Source organism: Oikopleura dioica, chromosome XSR, assembly GCF_907165135.1.
Source record: "Oikopleura dioica chromosome XSR, OKI2018_I68_1.0, whole genome shotgun sequence".
NCBI classification, from domain to species: domain Eukaryota; kingdom Metazoa; phylum Chordata; class Appendicularia; order Copelata; family Oikopleuridae; genus Oikopleura; species Oikopleura dioica.
In genome coordinates this window covers 8,746,826-8,765,573 of record NC_137294.1, presented here as the reverse complement: position 1 = coordinate 8,765,573, position 18,748 = coordinate 8,746,826, and the positions used below count along the sequence as shown (strand labels likewise).

The window sequence follows — 18,748 nt, the reverse complement described above, 5'->3', positions numbered from 1 at the left end:
TTTTGTTTGGATAGTTTATTTGGCGCAAATAAATAAATGGGGAAATTGCATGTCTATGCAGATGAAATACAGAACGGGGAAAGGACGGGATTGTACCCGTTAGTTATTTGAGCATGGAGCTCGCAATAGAGAACAGGTTAAATCAAAGTTGATTATTATCCTCTGTATATGGTAGTCTGAACGCATGGTTGTCGGCAGATCAGATCATCGGCAGGACAGTCGCGCTCGCATTGGACGGCGGACACCTGGATGCTTGTTGTGATGATATCACCAGTGTCTCGTCGTTCTCGAGCAGATCTGAAGCAAGAAATGATCAACTTAACTTTTAAAGATTAGCTTACCGTCTGCGTCGACTTCCGCAAGATGGTGTGCAATCACTCATGTTGTCTGGCGAGCAGATCTGGACGGCACAGTGAGCGTAGAGCTCGTTCGCTTCGAGTCCGACAAATTGGAAGGCAGCAAAGGAGAAACGAGATTGAGAGGATGCACCGTTTTCAATCACTGCGATGTTATCCGGATCCTGTGAAATATTGTTAGATAAATTAAAATTAGCTTAATCTTACGTCAGGGTTGACACATCCATCAATGATCAAGTCAAACATGTCAGTATCATCGGGGTCGTTTGTAGCAGTCACCCAACAATCTTTAGCGTAAGTAACAAATTCAGAACCGGCATCTGTAAGGGCAAGGCCGATAAAGACATCCTCTGGAATGGTTACAGTGTCAGTCTCGCTTGAAACCACAGAGTACGACGAATCAGTGTATGGTGCCATTGTAACATCGAATGTTCCCGTATTTTCACCGAGAGCGATCTCCAATGAAGTAGCTTGAACTGCACCGATACCGATTGAGACGGAAATATCGATCTCGTAGACGCATGTGAAGCTCGTAAAGAGGTTTCGCTAAATATAATTTATGTATCAGTTTTAGGCTCATTTCATTACCATTCGTTTAATGACTCCATTATCGATACCAGCTGATCCTTGAATAGCATTACTGTAAGTGTTGTGAGTGCCATTAGCCTCAATCACGGTTCCACAGTCGCCGAAGTTTCGATCGATCGAGAAGACGTATTCAGCACCGTTTTGATATCCGATCTTACCGCGGCAGTTGTTGGACGATGAAGTAGCCAGAGTGGAGAAATCATCAGTTTTTTCTGGACCAGCAATGTAAAGATCGCTGAGAGTGAAACCGAATCGATTCATGACACACTTGTTGATGCGAACTTCAAGGGAGCCAGAGTTGCACTCAGCGTAGACAAAGTCTTCAGGGTTGATTTCAGTTTGTGCTGGAACTAAAGTCATGTTGCACTTGCATCCGACATCCGCGTCGCAAGTAGAGTAAGTTGGCATATCCCCAGTTCCTTCGCAGTTAGCGACATCCGCGCATTCGGGTCCACCGACGCCACCGCCAACGCTAGAAAGATCAGAGCAAGGTGAAAGACAGACAAAGTCGCAAGTTTCAGTCCACGATTCCTTTTTGTCGAATGGATTTCCTTCATCGGCAACGCACTCGCCTTCAGGCTGTGGTGGAATGAAAGTGATGACCTCAGAAATGATTGCATCGACAGTGCCAACGTAATCTGCTGGAGAAGCAATGGAGTATTTGATCTTGGCGGATGTAACGTCGCCAGTGATAATCAAATTATCAAAAGTGGCGATACCGGAACCAGGAGTGAATTCAACTCGAGTAGTACCATCGGGGGATGCGACATTAGGTCCGGTAAGGACTGGATCGACGATTTCAGCCTTCAGTTTCACCGGATTGTCAACAAAACCAACAGTTGTCATCACTTGGTCATTTTGATCGTACATAATGATCTGGAATACGTCGAAGAACTTCTGATTGAGAATTTGAGGTCCAGAAGGTTGGTGAGAGAATTCCATTCGTGTTGGTGTATCGTAGATGATGGGCTCGTTGGCAGCATCAACAAGTTCTTGTGCCTCATTAGCAGTCTCTTCAGCAGTCTTGAGCTCCGAAAGTGGTGATCCAAGAGTTTCCTCGACCTCCTTGAGGAATTCTTCTACGTCATCTTCGGGTGTGATTTCTCTCATACCAAGAAGTTCAGTAAGTGGAACAGCTGGAGGTGGTGTTGCTAGTTCAGGGGTCTATTTTTTGCAAACATCGAACACATTTTTCCGTCAAACCCACGTCAGCGCTGTAACGTTCGGAAAAAAACGTGCCGTGAGAAATATTCAATATTGTGCCTAAATTAAGACCCTAGCCTGGTTGAGGAGGAGGTCGCGCGACAGCGATTTCGGCTTCGACTTCTGCGCCAGTAGCATCAGCAACTAAGATATAAATTTTAATTCTCTTCAATAAATAAAATAATTTAATCAAAATTTAAAATTACAGATTGAACAATGTTATGTTAGTTGTGTGAATTTACCTGCAGCAGCGACGTCTGCAGCCTTTGCAACGACTTCTTCGGCAAGATCAGAAAGCTTGGCAGCACCACTTTCAGTCTCTTCAGGTGAAATTTCAATCTGAAGAGTTGACTCGGCAGCTTCACGTCGGAAACGGAATCCAGCGAGAGAGAATCCAAGGAATCCAGCTTCTTCTCGTCTCTTACGTCTTCTTCGAGAATCTTCAGAAATGACATTCATCACCTTAATCTTGGATGGATCAATGCCGAGAAGAGCAGCGAGATTGTTGGCGAGATTTCCGTTATCATAGAAGTCATCATCACTCAACTCAGTCATCATGCCAAGTTCGAGAACAAGCGTTTGAACCGTTATCATGTCGTAAACTTTACCACCGCCAATGATGACATGGAACATTTGGTTGTTTTGCTCCTGGAAGTTAGCACCAGGCTGGTGAGAATCAACTCCGACCATATGTTCAATCAGATCAGGCTTCTGCCAAGCGATGGAGCCGTCATCCTGGACAGCGCCATTAGTTGGAACCATGTATGCACCATCTTGTTTGATGTCGATTCGGTTAGGTCGCTTTGTATAGAACGAAACCTTGATCTTGCAGTCTTCTGGAGCATTGGGCAAATGCCATCGGGCATTCATAGGAGTAGTCGATGAAAGATAGACTTCAAAGTCCTTTCCACATGCTGCTGGCAAATGGAAAGTTGACAATCGAACAAAACAAGCGTAACCAATGCAGCAAGAGTGATCTCCTGGACCATTAGCAATGGTGACATAACCTTCGGATCGAATAGCAACAGGTGAAAGTCGTCGTCGCATGTGGTCTTCGTCCATAGATTCGAAAATCAAGTCTTGGTACTCAATATCGGGACAGAACCAGCCGGGGAATCCCTTTTTCCAGACGCAGTTTCCATTGCGAACCGCACCGACGTCTGTTCTAACTTCATTAATAGGGATCTTTGAGCCATCCATGCGAGTCATCATAGGATTCGGGATTCGATAGTCACCAAGACCATCCTGTGTTTGGACGTATGTGAGAGACGATCCATCCGGTTGGACTCGAGTAAATCCATTCCATTCGAACTCAGACTCAGCAATCAGCGTTCCAGCAGATCCAAGAATAGAGCCTTCTTTATCAACGATCGTGTTAAACTTGTAGCCGTCACAGAACAGATCGACGCAGTCGGCAATATTAACTGTCTTCACTTGTGGTCTTCGGTTAACTGCGATATAATCGTCGTTAACATTGGTCTTAACGTTTCCACTAACATAAGTGATTGGGAAAACGTGATCGCTCATTTTCTTGTTGGAAATGGAGAGAGAGTCTTTATCGCCACATTTGCCCTGGAAATTGACGAACTCTGTATTGTAAATCAGAGTGTTACCGTACAGAGCGGGCTCGATTTCGTTAGCCCACCACTCGCAAGCAGGGAATCCATTTTTCTTGATGATGAAATCAGTAGGCTGGAGAGCAGTGTGAGTTGTCTTCACTTGAACAAGAGAAGACTGCCGGGCCATTGGCGAGGCAGAGTAAACATTAGCCTTCACGTCAGTATCATAAGTACAATCATAGCTATCGGATCGTCCAACAATGTAAGAGTTCTTGATGGTAACATCCTTGTTCATAGCAGAGTGCATAGTTGCGTCAGGTCCAGTCATGATAGCGTAGATACCAACTGGTGCATCTTGGATGATAACATCGTCAATAACTAGATGAGCAGAAGACGTTTGAGCCGTAACACCATAGAAAAGAGTTTTGTGGAAAGTGAAACCCGAAATCTTAGTACAGGCGCTGTGACCACCCCATAGGACGTAGTATCCACGTACGCAACCTTTACCATGGTTTCCAGTCCAGGATCCAGCAACATGATCACCAGAGTTAGCTTCAAGTTCGTTGCAAAGCTCGCCATTACCGCCAAAGCATGAACCATCAACACCAGAGACTCTGTTATTTGTGATGAGAACATCCGTAGTACCCATCGTCTCAATACCAGAAGGCGTTTTGTCATCAGCGAAATTGGCGTTGACAGTCGTTTCGAAATAATTTTGATAGAGCTGTTGGTGGAAAACGTTACCAATGACGTTTCCATCGATGGTTACTCCACTTGAGTCTGTGACGATAGCAGAGTCAACAGTTCCAAAGATGACGTTGTTGGAGACCTCAATGTTGTTAGATTCAAACATAACAGCGATAGCGGAGTGGAAACCAGCGTGGAAGGCACATCCCTTGACATAGGAATTCTTCAATCCTGAGTCAGCATCGCCATCACCATCAACATTATAGAAAAGGATACCAGCTCGAAGATCATCATATTCGGAGTAGCCGTATTGACCCATAGCTTTGAACTCGACAAAACTGAACTGACCATAGCCATTTCTGTAGTAGGTATGGACGCCATTAGTTTCCATGTAGTTGCTCACCAAAATTCGACCTCCCATCTTTCCATCAGCGCCGCCTGAACCGTCGACAACAATGTTTCTGGTCAACAAAGCAACTTCAGCGGCTTGGCTTACTGTTCGTCCAAGAGCGGTTATAGTAGAGTCAGCAGAACCCAAATGAGTCCAGGAGAAAGTTGTATTCAAAGTAAGTGTCTGTCCGCTGATGGCAGTGATAGAAACGTACTCAGTATGTCTTTGCTCGTAGTCAGAAGTTGCAATAGCAAGCTCGTCGCCAACCTTCCATTCAGAACTGACGTCGTCGTCGACAGTGATCTCGCTATCACCAGCATTGACAGTATTCGTAAGTGTGGTCCAGGTGTGAGTCAACTCGCAACCATGCATTTCAATACCACCGATACCACCTAGGGCCTTAGCACCAATTGGAACTGATCCAGGCATAGCGCCGAAGGATGGCGAATACTCGTCCCCGTTGATCTTCAGGATGACCTTTGTTCCGCATGGGATCGGATCGTCAGCAGTACCAATGACGATATTGCCATTAGCAATGTGAACAACGTCTCGTCGTCTTCGGCTACTGAGGTTTTCTTTATTCTCACCCTGGCCAGTGTTGACAACAAGGTGATCAGCTTCAATTAAGCAAGTAGATCCAGCTTCAAGAGAAGATCCTGGAAGCTCGAGAGTACCGTCAACGAAGACTGAGGCAAATTTAAAGTGACCGTTAGCAGCAGAGATTGCAGCTGCATCAATAATGGCTCTTTGTCCTGCAGCAATATGAACATCATTAAACTCAGCTGGAAGTTCGCCACCCAAGCAGTCGAGGAAAGCGCAATCAACAAGTGCTGGAGGCTTAATTGGCGGAATAAGTGAATGTCAGGTAAAACTTATTAAAACTTACCAAAGTTGGTGGAGCTGGTGGTGGTGGAATGCAATCTTTGAAGAAGCATTTGTGGAAAGAGGGCTGGACGTAGAAATTCTCACCCCAAGTGAAGGCACCTTCTTGGACTTGAGGATTCTCAGTATTAGCCTGACCGTTAAATGTGTATCGAACTGTGAATGGAGCAGACTCGTTCTGAACGTTGTAGTCGTATGCGTTGAGAGTAAGAGGATCTTCTGGCCATTCATCAATTTTTTCGGGTTCAGCATCAGAAGCCCCGATCATTTCAGCAAAATCGATGAGTTCTGGGAAGTCATGACGGATAGTAAGCCATTCTCCTTGTTCGAAATCGTCAATATCTCCAGTGAACGAGATGTTGGAAATATGCTCGTGTTGCTCGAAGTGCATTTCGTATTCTTCGTTTCCTTGAAGCATAACCATCCAACCTTTACCTCGAGGTCGACAGTTTCTGAAGCCAGACTTGGTTGTTCCGTACTGGTTAGTGAAAACAGCCATCGTTCCTTCCATCGAGTCAGGTTTAGCATTGTTGAACATGAATCGATGCGGCTTGAATTTTTTCTCTCCCAAAGATCCCTTGCATCTCATAGCCGGATGCGAACGCTCGTCCCAGCTTGGATCAGTGTTAGCATTGTCGTACTTTCCGGATGTATCCAAAGTGCACAATGCTGGATCGAAGGCATCAGACGCAGCGATAACGTAATCACCAGGAGAACCACCTGCAAAGGTACCGTCCAAATCAAGAACACCGGCTTCTCCTTCCCAAGCAAAGGTTGATCTACGTTGAGAATTGTACCACTTAGTGTTTCGGAACCAAGTAATGGCACCACAATCGAACGCGTTTGAGCCGTAGCAAGGATCGAAGGCAACACATCGTCGAATGGCAAGTTCAGAAGCCATTCCGAAGTTTGAAGGATCACCGACAGAAGAAAGGTCTGGTGTTGGTTCATCAAAGTTGAAGAAATGGATATCGTCAACGGTAAATGAAAAGAATTTCCATGGAGTTTCAATACCCATGTCTCCACACGCGTCCAACTCAGGATCGCCGGACAAGTGACCAATAACGATATTATGCTTAAAGAGCTGAGCTTGGTCATCATTTTCTCCATCAGCATATGTGTGGAGGAAGGACTCTTTACCGGCAAGACCGGCAATCCAGTTATTCGCGACAATCATGTTATGGAACTGCAGTGCGCCTCCAGTAGCGATTTCAGCACCACGCTCACAATGCCAGGCAAAGAAGCCAAACGTATCCTCGGGAACTGGGTTTCCTTCGACGTCAATTTCAGGCTTCCATCCGAACTTATTCGCTTTCGGAATTCCATCTCCGCACTCACCACTTTGTGTTGGAGTAAGATCAACGAAGATCCACATACCATATTTACCAAGAGAGTGAGCGGTGTTATTGTAGAACTGTCCGAGTGGTCGGTTCTTGGGGCAAACCCAATCATATTGTGGATCCTTAGAGGAAGGCCCAGTTGGTCCATCCTCTGGCGGATTAAACCAGTAACCAAAGTGGGAGCTGCCAGCAACACGGTTACCGTAGAAAATATTGTTCGGGTTCGTGATCCAGAAAACGGATGGAGTAGAATCGACGTTCAAGAGTGAGGATGACTTTTTGTTCATGATACCCAAGTTGTATCTAAGGATATTATTTTCTTCGACAGCATCTTCGAGGAAGAAAGCAAGACCCATAACGTTGAAAATGACATTATGCTCAACAACGATATCGTGGATACCATGGAGAGTGAGGGCTCGGTTGAAAGTGTTGTGAATAGCACAACCTCGCACGTATGAAGTAGGCATAGATCCAGGAGTGTGGAAATGGATTGGGTATCGAGCGAGATTGAAAGCCTGACCAGCGTGAGTCACTTCAAAGTAGGCAATATGAGCATATGCTGGCTTGTGGAGGAAAAGAACTGATCCAAATTGGTCGGAACCTGTTTCGTGGCCATATCTGTTTTGGAAGCAAGTTTGGGTACCAAAAGCTGTTCCGGGACCAAGCTTGCATTCGGGAAGCTCTTCAGTCCATTCGTTATTTATATTACCCATCATCTTCACATTTCTTGTCAGAAGACCAACCTCCGCGCGAGTGCATATCTCTCCAGCCCATCCCCATCCAAGGCCGTTGTCATCAGGGCCATTAGTGCATACAGCAATATGTCGATGTTCGAGAGCTTCTGCAAGAGTAACAGTGTATCCATCATCAGAAACAGCAGCGATTTGTCTCTTTTCGGATCGGTGGAAGTTAGTGAGATCGCCAGTCGCAGCAATGACGATTTCATTTCCGACAAACCAATCATCCTTAATTGGGTGAGTGAGAGTAATCTCTGTTGCGCCAGCTTCAACCGTGTTCGCCAGTTCAGTCCATGTGGTTGTCTTAGGGCAGCCAAAGATTGAAATAGTACCGAATCTGATTGCCAATACTTTAGCACCATAAATTGGAAGATTGATGCTACGTTGATGACCGTAAAGCTTGATAAGAGCGTTTCCTTCGCAGAAAGGCTCATCTTCATTACCAATTTCAAAGTGTCCTCCATTATTGACAACACCATACTGCATGTGAAGCTCAATACCGTCTTTTCTGTCCCAAATGAGAGTACCTCCATCAATAACCAGAACGGCAAGAAGAGGAGTAGTCTCATCAAGAAGAAGAACCTGGCCAGCTGGAACGACAATGATTTCACCAGCTTGAGGTTTGCAAGATTCATCGGTACAGCCCCAAGTGTATGGGCTAGACCATCTATCCATGTACCAGAATTTAGTATCCTTCTCCTCAAGTGGAGATTCTGTCGCAATACCAGCTCCGCCGGGAATAAAGATGACTGGTGCAGTAGGAACTTGTTCTTTTCCTTTGGGGAAGGGATTTGTCACGCAAATAATCTGTGTATCAGTGACAGACTGAACATCGCAGGCAACTTCCTCAAAGAAAGTGACAGTGACGCCTTCAAGAGTTGAGCCGAAATTGGAACCAGTAATTGTCAAAGAAGTGCCTCCCATAGTTCCACCGATCTTAGGTTCAACCATTGTAAATGATGGATTTGCGTCTTCTGTAACAGTAATGCCTTCATCAAAGATTTGTCTACGTCGTCGTCGTGAGTCAGTAGAGATATCAGATCCATCAGAACCGTCAATGGCTTCAAGTACGAGACCGCTTCCACAGTTGTCAGGATTAATTGGTGGGACAGCAAAAACTATTTCCTCAGCATCACTACCGGTGGCTTCGGTGAAGCTCACAAAAGTAAGGTCCTCTTCGCAAAGAACGCCTGTGACCATTTCGCTGAATCCAGACCCAGTCAACGTAAGCAACTGACCACCATTTGTACCGATAGTACTTGGTGAAGCAGAGTCTACAGTGAGTGCATAATCGAGATCAATGACATTTTCTGCTTGGCCATACTCGCTTGATCGTAGAACAGCTTTGTAACTACCCGCTGGAAGAGAAGGAGCATCGAAAGTAACAGAACCTGCGGAGCATGATGGAGTAAGGGTTTCTTTGACCATAAATGGAGCTTTCGGTTGATCAATGAGATTTCCAAGATCGTCGTTAGGACATTCGAGAACAAACGCAAGTTCTTGGACATCATCAAGGTCACCGATTTCATTTTGATGAACTGGTTTCATCCAGGCCGATCCTCTTCCGGAGTGAAGGAAGTATTCACCCTGTCGAATTGAAACGGTTCCAGGAGCAAAAACATCATCGACAACGCTAAGCTGCGCATTTGGATCGTTAGGGTCTGAAACGAGAACAACTCTGTATGAATCAGAAGAGGCAGCCATATTTATCGCAAGATATTTTGAACTATCGTCATGTCGAACAAACTCGACGGTGTGGACACCAGGTGCGACTGTGTTGATTCGCCATTGATCAGGGAAACGACTGTCATAGTAGCATCTGTGGGGATTATGAAGTCGGTTGTCGTTTCTTCCGCCAATGTAGCAGTTTTTGTCTCGAACGAAAGTATCGTTTCTTATATTATCGGGACTATCCGAATACATGTAAACGTATTCATCAGGCAATCCTGGTAGGAATGGCCTAATAGCACAAGCAAATCGCTTAGCTCCAGCTTCGAGCTCTTGGCAAGTTGGAATACCACAGCTCTCTCTGGCGAATCGTTCTGGGTCTTTCCAATCCCAATTTTCATCCATAGCACAGAAAATACCATCATCATCATCCCATAAGTTTCGACACAAATTTCCTTTTCTCAAATAATGAGGGTTGTGATCATAGTCACTGAACCACGAGGTTGGTTCCCAGCTTGAGCACTCTTTTCCAGTGAAAGATTTGCTAAGCCAGCCCTTGTAAGTATATCGGCCCATATCAAGATCATTGTTGAAACAGTTTCTGTTATGGTATCGTCGACACCAGACTCGCTTCTTGAACTGATCGCCGCTACTACCCCAGCTATCGCAATCACCTTCTGGGAAGACGAATCCGAAAACGCCGTTTTCATCAATTTCACCACGGAAGCATTTCACTTCACCGTACCACATCGCGTAGGTACCTCGGCTAGCTGTTCCGTCGCTTCCTTCAGGTCCTCCAGTCTGGTAAATAGCCTTCAGGTTATCTTCGTCATATTGAGAATCGATTCTATACATGGTTTCGCCATATTGAGCTTCGCATTCAGCTTCGGCGTCAGCTTTGAAAGCCAGGCCTCGACGAATAAATCTAAAGCAGTCACGGCCAGATCCGTAGTAATGCCAGTAGTCAGATTCATCGCACCAGCTGCATTCGTCACAAGTACATGTGTAATCGAGACCATCAGCAGTTGGATGACAAGTAGCAGAATCAGCACATTCGTGAGCTCCAACAGCACAGGGATTAGAAGTCTGCACGATTTCAATAGCCATATTCGCGCAAGATCCTTCGTTGATAACAGCGAGAGTGATAGTCTCGCCACCGATAAGAGCAGATGTTGTTCCAGATGCACTGTCGATTGAACCAGAGCTGGCAGAATAAACAAAATCGAAAGAGTATTCAGTATCAGATGACAAGTACTCATGCTTGATAACTACTTTAGCAGTGTCAGCAGAAACTACTCGTGGCGAGTAGAAAACGAGAGTTGTTGTATCGACGACTTCCTTGATTCGACAGAATTCGCAAAGTCGTTCACCGTTTGAAGCATAAACTTCAACGACTGAGTCTTTATCAAAACCAAAGCCAGTAACGGTGACAAGAGTACCACCATTAAGACCACCTGATGAAGGGCTGATCGCGGATGCGGAGTATTCGACTGTAATTGTATCGAGCCCATCAGCAACGGTGACACCTCCAGTAGTGGCATGGAATCGGAGTGGATATCGTCCACCTTGAACGCCATTGAAAGTAGCAGTTGCAGTATTTCCGCTAGCGGAAACGGCAGCCTCGAAATCACCAGCGTAGACAGTTAAGCCGTCGAGATTTGCTCCATTGAAAGTGATCACATTGGAGTCGGCGGAAACAGTTGACCTATCCGCGCTGTTGACGGAAGGAGTTTGACCAGATCGAGTCTGAACGGTGAATCCTGTATCGAACTCATTAACGTAAATCGTGAATGAATAATCGACAGTATTCTGAGCAATTTTGTCAAGGCGGCAAGAAACTTCGGTGTAGCTGTGTGAAGTTGACTTGCAGTTGGCAGTAAAGTCGCCTCGGATGCTGATTTGATCATCACCACGAGTAGACGAGACAAAGCCCTGGCCATTAATAACGAGATCAACATCACCGTTACGGGAGAACCTGTCCAAATTGATCGAATCAACATGAGCACCAAAAGTTGTGGCGGTATTTCCGTCAACCTGATAGCTCGTTACAACATCGTTTTCATCTGATTCAACAACGTAGTCGGTGTAGTAGGCATCACCAATGTTCTGAAGGTTAACTCGGAGCTCGTATGACTCGGCGGTGTCTAAAGCTCCAGCTGGGTCGATGTTCCATTTATACCAGTTCGAGCCATGAGAGTTGTAGTTTCCAGAATAAGGTCCGTAGAAGGCAGTAACTCGGCTATTGCAGCTGTTCATGTCGGGCACATTCGCAGAAAAGGTCACCCGGTTATCGCCGCCGATAGTGCTTGCAACGATATCGTTTTCGATATTTACGACTGGCGTTGTAGCCCAAGAATAAGTTATCCAAGGTCCTGCTTCAGCTGGTGGCATAGCAGTAGAAGTTCCAACATTCTCACACGCATGGCTTGGCTGATTGGTATTGAAATTAGCAACTTCAGCGTGGAAACCGTTCATTTGAACAGAAAACTCAAGTGGTTTGTCAGTTGCATCAACAACCTTGAGTGTGCTGCTGGAGAAGATTGTGGCAGAATCGATAAGCCCAGTAGAATAATGATAGGTTCCTTTTCCAGTGAAAAATTTGACGAATTTTCCTTCATCTCCTTGGAATTGAGGACTCCAGTATTGTCCATTGCTAGTCTCGGCATCACCGGCCGCAGAAGTTCGCTGCAGTCTTACATATGGAACAACACCGCTGATGGCGATTCTCCATCTCCATAACACTTCTGTTCCTTTTTCGATTTCGACCATGTCGACTTTGACGCCATTTCGGTAAATACCGCTACCAGTTACTTGAAGCTCAACGCGGTTATTGTATGGAGCAGTTTTGCAGACAAAGCTGTTGTAAGTGACATCACTGATTTTGCATGGGTAGTTTCCGACAGCTGCCCAAAGCGAACCATCTCCAGAAGTCTCGGCCATAGAAGCAAATCCATGTCCGCTGACAGTAATCATGTTGCCACCAGCGAGGGACGAAAATGTTGAGCTGACGCCAGTAACCTGGAATCGAGTGTTAACATTGACACTGTTAGATTCTCCAATGTTGCAGACGTAGACTCTGACAGCTCGCGAAGCTTGATGGGCTTGCGCGGGGGCGACCGCGATAATTTCAGTGTCAGTCCAGGAAATAGTCCTAGCAGTAGCATCGCCGATGTAGACAACGCTATCGTCACACTCAGAAGTGAAATCAGAACCGGTAAGAGTAATTCGTTCGCCTCCAAGAACAGTAAGCTTATTAGGCGACACATTATCTAGTTGAGGACTTGTAGCAGAAGAACCACCGTTGGCTGCAGTTCGACACTTCATTTCGGTATAAGTGACTTCAAGACCGGTAGAATCGCAGTTGACAGAAGCTCCGTTGAAGTTAACCTGCACTGTTTGTCCTTGATAGAAGCCAGTTCCCTGAGCTGTAACAATGGTGCCACCGTGTCTGGATCCTTCTGATGGAGAAGAGCTTGTAACAGCAGTAGCCACAGTTAATGTGCTCGAGGAAGTCATAACGCCCAAATCGAAAAATTGAACGACAATTTCGTGGTTGGAGCCTGCGCCGGTTGCGCCAATACTGCAAGAGACAGTAAGAACTCGATCGCCTGCGTTATCAGCTTCAGTGAAAGAGCAGTCAGCAACTTCGACTCCGCCAACAGTAGCAGAGAACTCAGTCAAGTCTCCAGTGTAGTCCTTTACATTCACTTCGAAGACGATCGAATCGCCCATAGTAATAGCGCCAGAAGAAGGAGATACTGAGTTTAGAACTGGAGTGTATCTGTTCAAAAATTGGTAATCGCAGTTTTTGCAAGCAGATCTTTGTCCGTTAGCAGTGACGACAACCTGTGGAACTTTGTGATGAGTAGCGATGACGGATCCTGGAATGATGTCCGTAGGAACCGCAGAATGATGATCCCACATTTGCTTATGATCTGGTCGGATGTAATAGCCAGCTGGCGGATTAGCCGTAAAGGTAAGAGCTTTCATGTTACCATGTTGTCTGGTTCTTATGGTATAGTAATAGCCTTCGTTACACCAACCATTTCTCCAGGTGTCAATATGTAAGCCGTCTTCTCCTAGCTCAGGCCAGGTAGCAATCAGATCATTCTTCAACATCATTGGCCAGTAATCATAACCGAAGTTGACATTAAGTTTTTCTGAGCTTCCTTCCATTCCGATTTCAACGGGAACATTTTCAAGCTTGCTCGGCATTTCGTCTCTTCGGAAGACCCAAACGCGGAACATTGATCTTTGCACTGGATTCGTGAGGATATTTTTGTAGTCAAGATCAATCATATAAAAGTCCTTGTTTTGAACATCGTAAGTAAAAGCTTCGGCGAAACCACCCCAATGATTGAGTTCAAGAGCAGGATTAGCATTTTCCCAGTTAGAACCGTACGTCGGATTATTTGGGCCTTCGTTAACGATTCCACTTTTAGACGCGATGGGACGAATTTGTGGGAGAGGAGCGCTTGTGCCGCAGAATGCGTTTTCAGCCCAAGTTTTGATCTCCATGTGGATGTATCGACCCCACCAGTAATTTGAAGCGAATCCAAGGTCAACTTTGGTAGGAACCTGGCCACCGAAAGAAAGCGGTTTTCTAGTTTGGGTAACTGAGATTTGACTTCGCATTTTTCCAACTCGGAGTTCATCAATGTAAATGTTTGACAGATCGCCGTTTTCAACTCGCATATTGTAGACAGTGATGCCACTTGTGAGTGGATTCCCATCGTAGTAGTTTCCGGGTGCAATAGTGTCGGTGATCTTGAAGCAAATATGCTTGTATGTTCCTTTTGATTGCCAGTTTACTGGTTGGCTCATCCAGTCCTTGAATGTCTTGGTCTGTCCTTCATCATTAGTGTAGGTAAATTCACCGTAAACTCTGAACTTGTCGATGATACCCTCGTATGCAAAGCAAACATCGTTTTCATTGTCAGTGTTGAATTTGCCACCCAAATGTGTGTTCCAGAAGTCATGATTGTGTGTCTCATGAACTTTTCTTCCGCACATACTATTTCGGTAGTTGACAAAATGATGTTGTCCTGGCCAATCGTATTTTTGATCGTTTTCATAACCACCATAGTATCGAAGAGGGTTCATGTTTCCTGAGACTGAGCATTCTGGTTCAAACCATGAGTTGATTGTATCTTCCATATTATCTTTCCAGTTGCTTGCCTTTCCATCAATATCAGCTTCGAAGCAGTTGTTGTTGTCACCGCACCACTTGATGTTAAATTCTGGGTCTCGAGAACTGTCCCATGTTTCTCCGTCGGGAATCGCGCTTCCATCTTGAACACCGAGAGCGTGATTGAAGAAAATCCAGAATCCGTCTTTCTTTCCGGTTTGTCGAACTCGCAGTTGTTGTCGATCGTAGACGTAATTATCTTGCTGCCATTCATTTCTTGGAACAGTATCGTGCCATGTACCGGAGTCTGCAGTTTTGCCGTGGTAGTGAACTCCGACAGTGGCGTGATCGTTCCCGCTGTTTTCAGTGTAGGAGACAACAAGTTTTATTTTGTCGCCTTTGACGAATGTGAACTGTCGAGAGAAATCTGCCGGGGTTTCGCAATCGTCATCGACGTGACATGCCCACCATGTGCTTCTTGCGATACTTTCGAAAGAGCCGTCATCATTGACCACAGATAGATCGTGAGCGTCATCTCCTCGAAGATGGAATGAAAATACACCATCGAAGGGGGCAATGAAGTAGTTCTTAGCACGTAGCCGGTAGTCAGAACCTGCGTTTCCGAAGAATTCACCGTAAAACTTGTAGAAAGAGAAAGCCATGTTTTCATTAGTCCATGACCATCCTGGAGCGCTGTATCGTGCTTCTGGATAGTCAAGCGCATCGAGTTCTCTTCGCCATCTGTACGCTTTTTGAACTTTGACCTCTGATCCACGATTACCCGCGTATTTACCAAGTGTATTCGAGCAGTAGAGAATATTGCATGCCTCGTGTGATCCATCATCAGTCTCACAATAAGGCTTCACTTGGTTAAGTGGATCCGGATTTCGGCAGAATGTGCCAGATTTACAGGAATTCCCATGCTTGGTCACAGCGACGTTTCCGACGTATTTTTCGCCCCGTCCGGAGAAGCAATCTTGCTCATTTACTCGATCGGTCCATGCGATGTATCCACCTTCAGCACCGTCCCACGTGTCCATCTGATAATGATCTGTATGGTAAGAAGCATCAACGGATTGAGTGGCTAAGTTGTGGTGATAGCAGTTACTATCGTGGAAGACCCACATGATACAGGAAGCATCGATTCGACAGAGATCTTCGCATTGAGCCTTATTTTTGACTGTGAACCCATAAGCCTCGCCTTCCCACTTGTTGATGATTCCATTATCCGAGTGTCCAAGATTAAAGAAAGGAGTAAAAACTCGATTCTCAGGGAAAGTGACTGGCTCTTCGGCCTTCGCAGCAGTTCGACAGATAATTTCTCGCTCAGTCATTGAAACAATCTCGCAAAGATCATCTCCGAGTTTGACGTTGACATCGCCCCCGAGACCATCTTCAACAAAACCAGATCCCGTGATAGTGATGAGAGTTCCTCCTTCAACCGACCCCATTTGTGGATTGATGCTGTCGATCTGGGGGTAAACTTCGTAAGTGACGGGAATGAGATCCTCATTGGTCATGTAGTTCAAGTTTCGCTTGTTTGTCATTGAGAAACCATTGTGGAAGACTTGGTATGTGAAATTGTATCCACCAGGAATGGAGATATCACCGACGTATCGGATAATACCATTATCTCCATTGGTTACTTTCATTGGAAGGCGCTCGTTCACACCACAGTTGGGATGATCACCGCAGTTCTGTCCGTCATTGAGGAAAATTTGAGCAGTTGCTTTGAATCCGTCATTTTCGTTGACAATTTTCGGAGTCTCCATAATTCTGTTAATATGGAACTCTGGATGATCAGATCGACCGTGGACATCAGTGTAGATTCGACCTTTGAACTCTCGAAGACCTGGGAGACATTTGTATCTGATTTTTACGTCTGGGCAAGTAATGCTGTCGACAGTCTGTGACGCGTCTTCACATTTGAAACCTTGGAGAGTATTAAAGTAGGTTGCGATGGCGTTTCCGTCGGCATTTTCGTTGGCGGAGTTTACAAAGGGAAGTCCGGTTCTCTTGTTGATCGCTTCAATGCCAAGAGGATTGATGCAGTATTGCATTTCCATAGCATTAGACTCCCAGTGCTTGTTGATTGATTCATCCTGGACACCATCTTCGTCGGTATCAACGTCATACCAGCTTGTCCAGTAGACACCTTCGTAATCGTAGGCGTCCGAAGGCTTTGCTGGTGATGAAGCGGATGGATACATAAGGCTGATAGATGGAGCGGCGGACTCAGCGAAGTAGACGTGTGTTCCATAAATGATTTTATCGTTGTTATCGATAATCATTCGGATCCAGTAATGACCTGGACGCTGGATTTTATCCACGACACAGGATACAGTGTCGACGCCTGACATATTTTCCAAGTGAAGCCCCAACATTCTGTCGATTCTGCATGGGATTTTAGTCTCCCCCTTTCCATCGTGCCAGTCTCGTCCAAACCAGATCTCAAAGGTTTCTCCCTGATCTTCTGACTCAGATTGGACTCCTCCAATATCGATCATTTTTGATTTGAGGTTTTGACCGACGATAGTGATGATGGTACCGCCATTAGGAGAAGCTTGACGGGGAACGAGAGAGTCGATGGACGGGTTTGCGCCTCGTCTTGCTCGGCCACCATTAGAGCGACCAGCAGCAAGGGCTCGAATACGTTCTTGCTTTCGAATGCTCTTTCGTCGCCAGCAAGAGATCCCTTCCTCGCTTGGAAGCTGAAGAATACCCTCTCGGTCGACCACTTCAATTGTGTCGTGAGAAAACCCTTCGCCATCTTCCTCGGACCAGCTGAGGGAGAAGATATCGCCCACTTCTGCTGAATCGGGAACACTGCATTCGACCGCTTTGGGGAGGTTGTTAGCAGCAGACAGTGGAGCAGGCTCAAGACTTAAAAAACGAATGTAAGTTTTCGACGTAAAAATTGGGAAGAAGGTACCTATCGCCCATGAACTGATTGTAAACTACTTGACAGTCCATCAGTGCGACGACATCGTCGTTTTCAATATTTTTGAGGTTGTAAATAGCTAAATATTTAATAGAGCTTTTATTTTTGGCAACTTGTTCTCACCAAATTCATCATCCGTTGGAGGAGTGAAGCAAAACTTCTCGCCAGGAGCAGCTTGTGAAAAAAAGAAGAAATCGTCCGTGGGACTAGCCCTTAACTGGGTTATCAAACCCAGTAGGACAGAACGCATCCTTGCACTTGATTATTGGATCTAAAACAATTCTTAGGTTTTACTTTCTCTGATGCTTGTTTTTGCGTCGAATAAAAGACGCGTACGATGATAAAGTTTTTATGTTCATCATTTTACTGCTCTTCCCCTTTCATTAACACTTTTGGACACAAATAAAAGTCTGTGTCCGATCGAATCTAATTACGTTTTTCGTAAAAAGTCTTGCTAAAACAAGAAAGAACTAGTAAATCTCGTAATTATGGCAAATAAAGAGATAAACTAACGAGCTAAGCCACACTAAATCTTCAGGATTTTTCTTCAAATCTTTTTTCCAGCCATTTATTCAAAGCTTTTAGATCATTTTTGGAGCTCGATGGTATAAAATCATGTAGCCTTCAATAATCGATTGTTTATCATCAAAACAACTGTTCTCTAATAAGCCTCGTTATTATCGTCATTATAAAAGATTCCTTAATTCTAGTCGGGTTTCTCTTTCTCTGTGCATAAAATCAAAAGAATAAATATTCGACTTACCACCAGGATACCTTCAAGTGCAATGAGCTTTGGTCTGCTCCGGTCAGAAAAATCGGCTGATAATGAAGAGGGCGCCGCAGAGTTTTTACGCGAAGTTGGAGCTAAAGCCCCAATAATTTTCTTGCGTTATGCTGGTCTTAATGATTGCCGAAAATTCTAGATTTAAATTCCGAGATAAACGATCGTAGACTGTATTTGATAAGGCAATCTTAATATATTTATTAGATTCAAGTTCTACGAGACAGTTTCCGTAATAATATCTCAGCCTTTCCTTCAAAACAAGCTACAGTATTCTCTCAGACGTCAAGCTCGAACTGGCATAAAATCGTTCAGTCGGATCTTATCGGGGCTTCATCTGAGATGCGCGTAAAACGCTTATTCGCTTGACCTAGAAGAAACTGCACGGAAATAACAGAAGCATGCCTATAATCGTTATTTACGATATCATACCGTATGATTCATACGGTTGCTAAAACTGAGTATTTTCGCGCAGTTAGATGCTTCC

The 18,748-nt window shown here is 45.1% G+C and overlaps 1 protein-coding gene across 1 annotated transcript; it reads right to left on the bottom strand.

Annotated features, from left to right (window-relative positions):
• Positions 1-6: 6 nt before the first annotated feature.
• Positions 7-18,380, bottom strand: LOC145708328 (uncharacterized). Its single transcript, XM_081785988.1, has 10 exons — positions 18,244-18,380; positions 17,604-17,751; positions 17,472-17,559; positions 5,671-17,422; positions 2,390-5,621; positions 2,226-2,291; positions 945-2,095; positions 564-902; positions 342-520; positions 7-297 (listed from the first exon to the last, which is right to left on the bottom strand). Exons 2-10 carry the CDS (start codon positions 17,728-17,730, stop codon positions 156-158), a joined length of 17,076 nt encoding a protein of 5,691 aa, XP_081642114.1. The 5' UTR covers positions 17,731-17,751; positions 18,244-18,380; the 3' UTR covers positions 7-155.
• Positions 18,381-18,748: the final 368 nt, after the last annotated feature.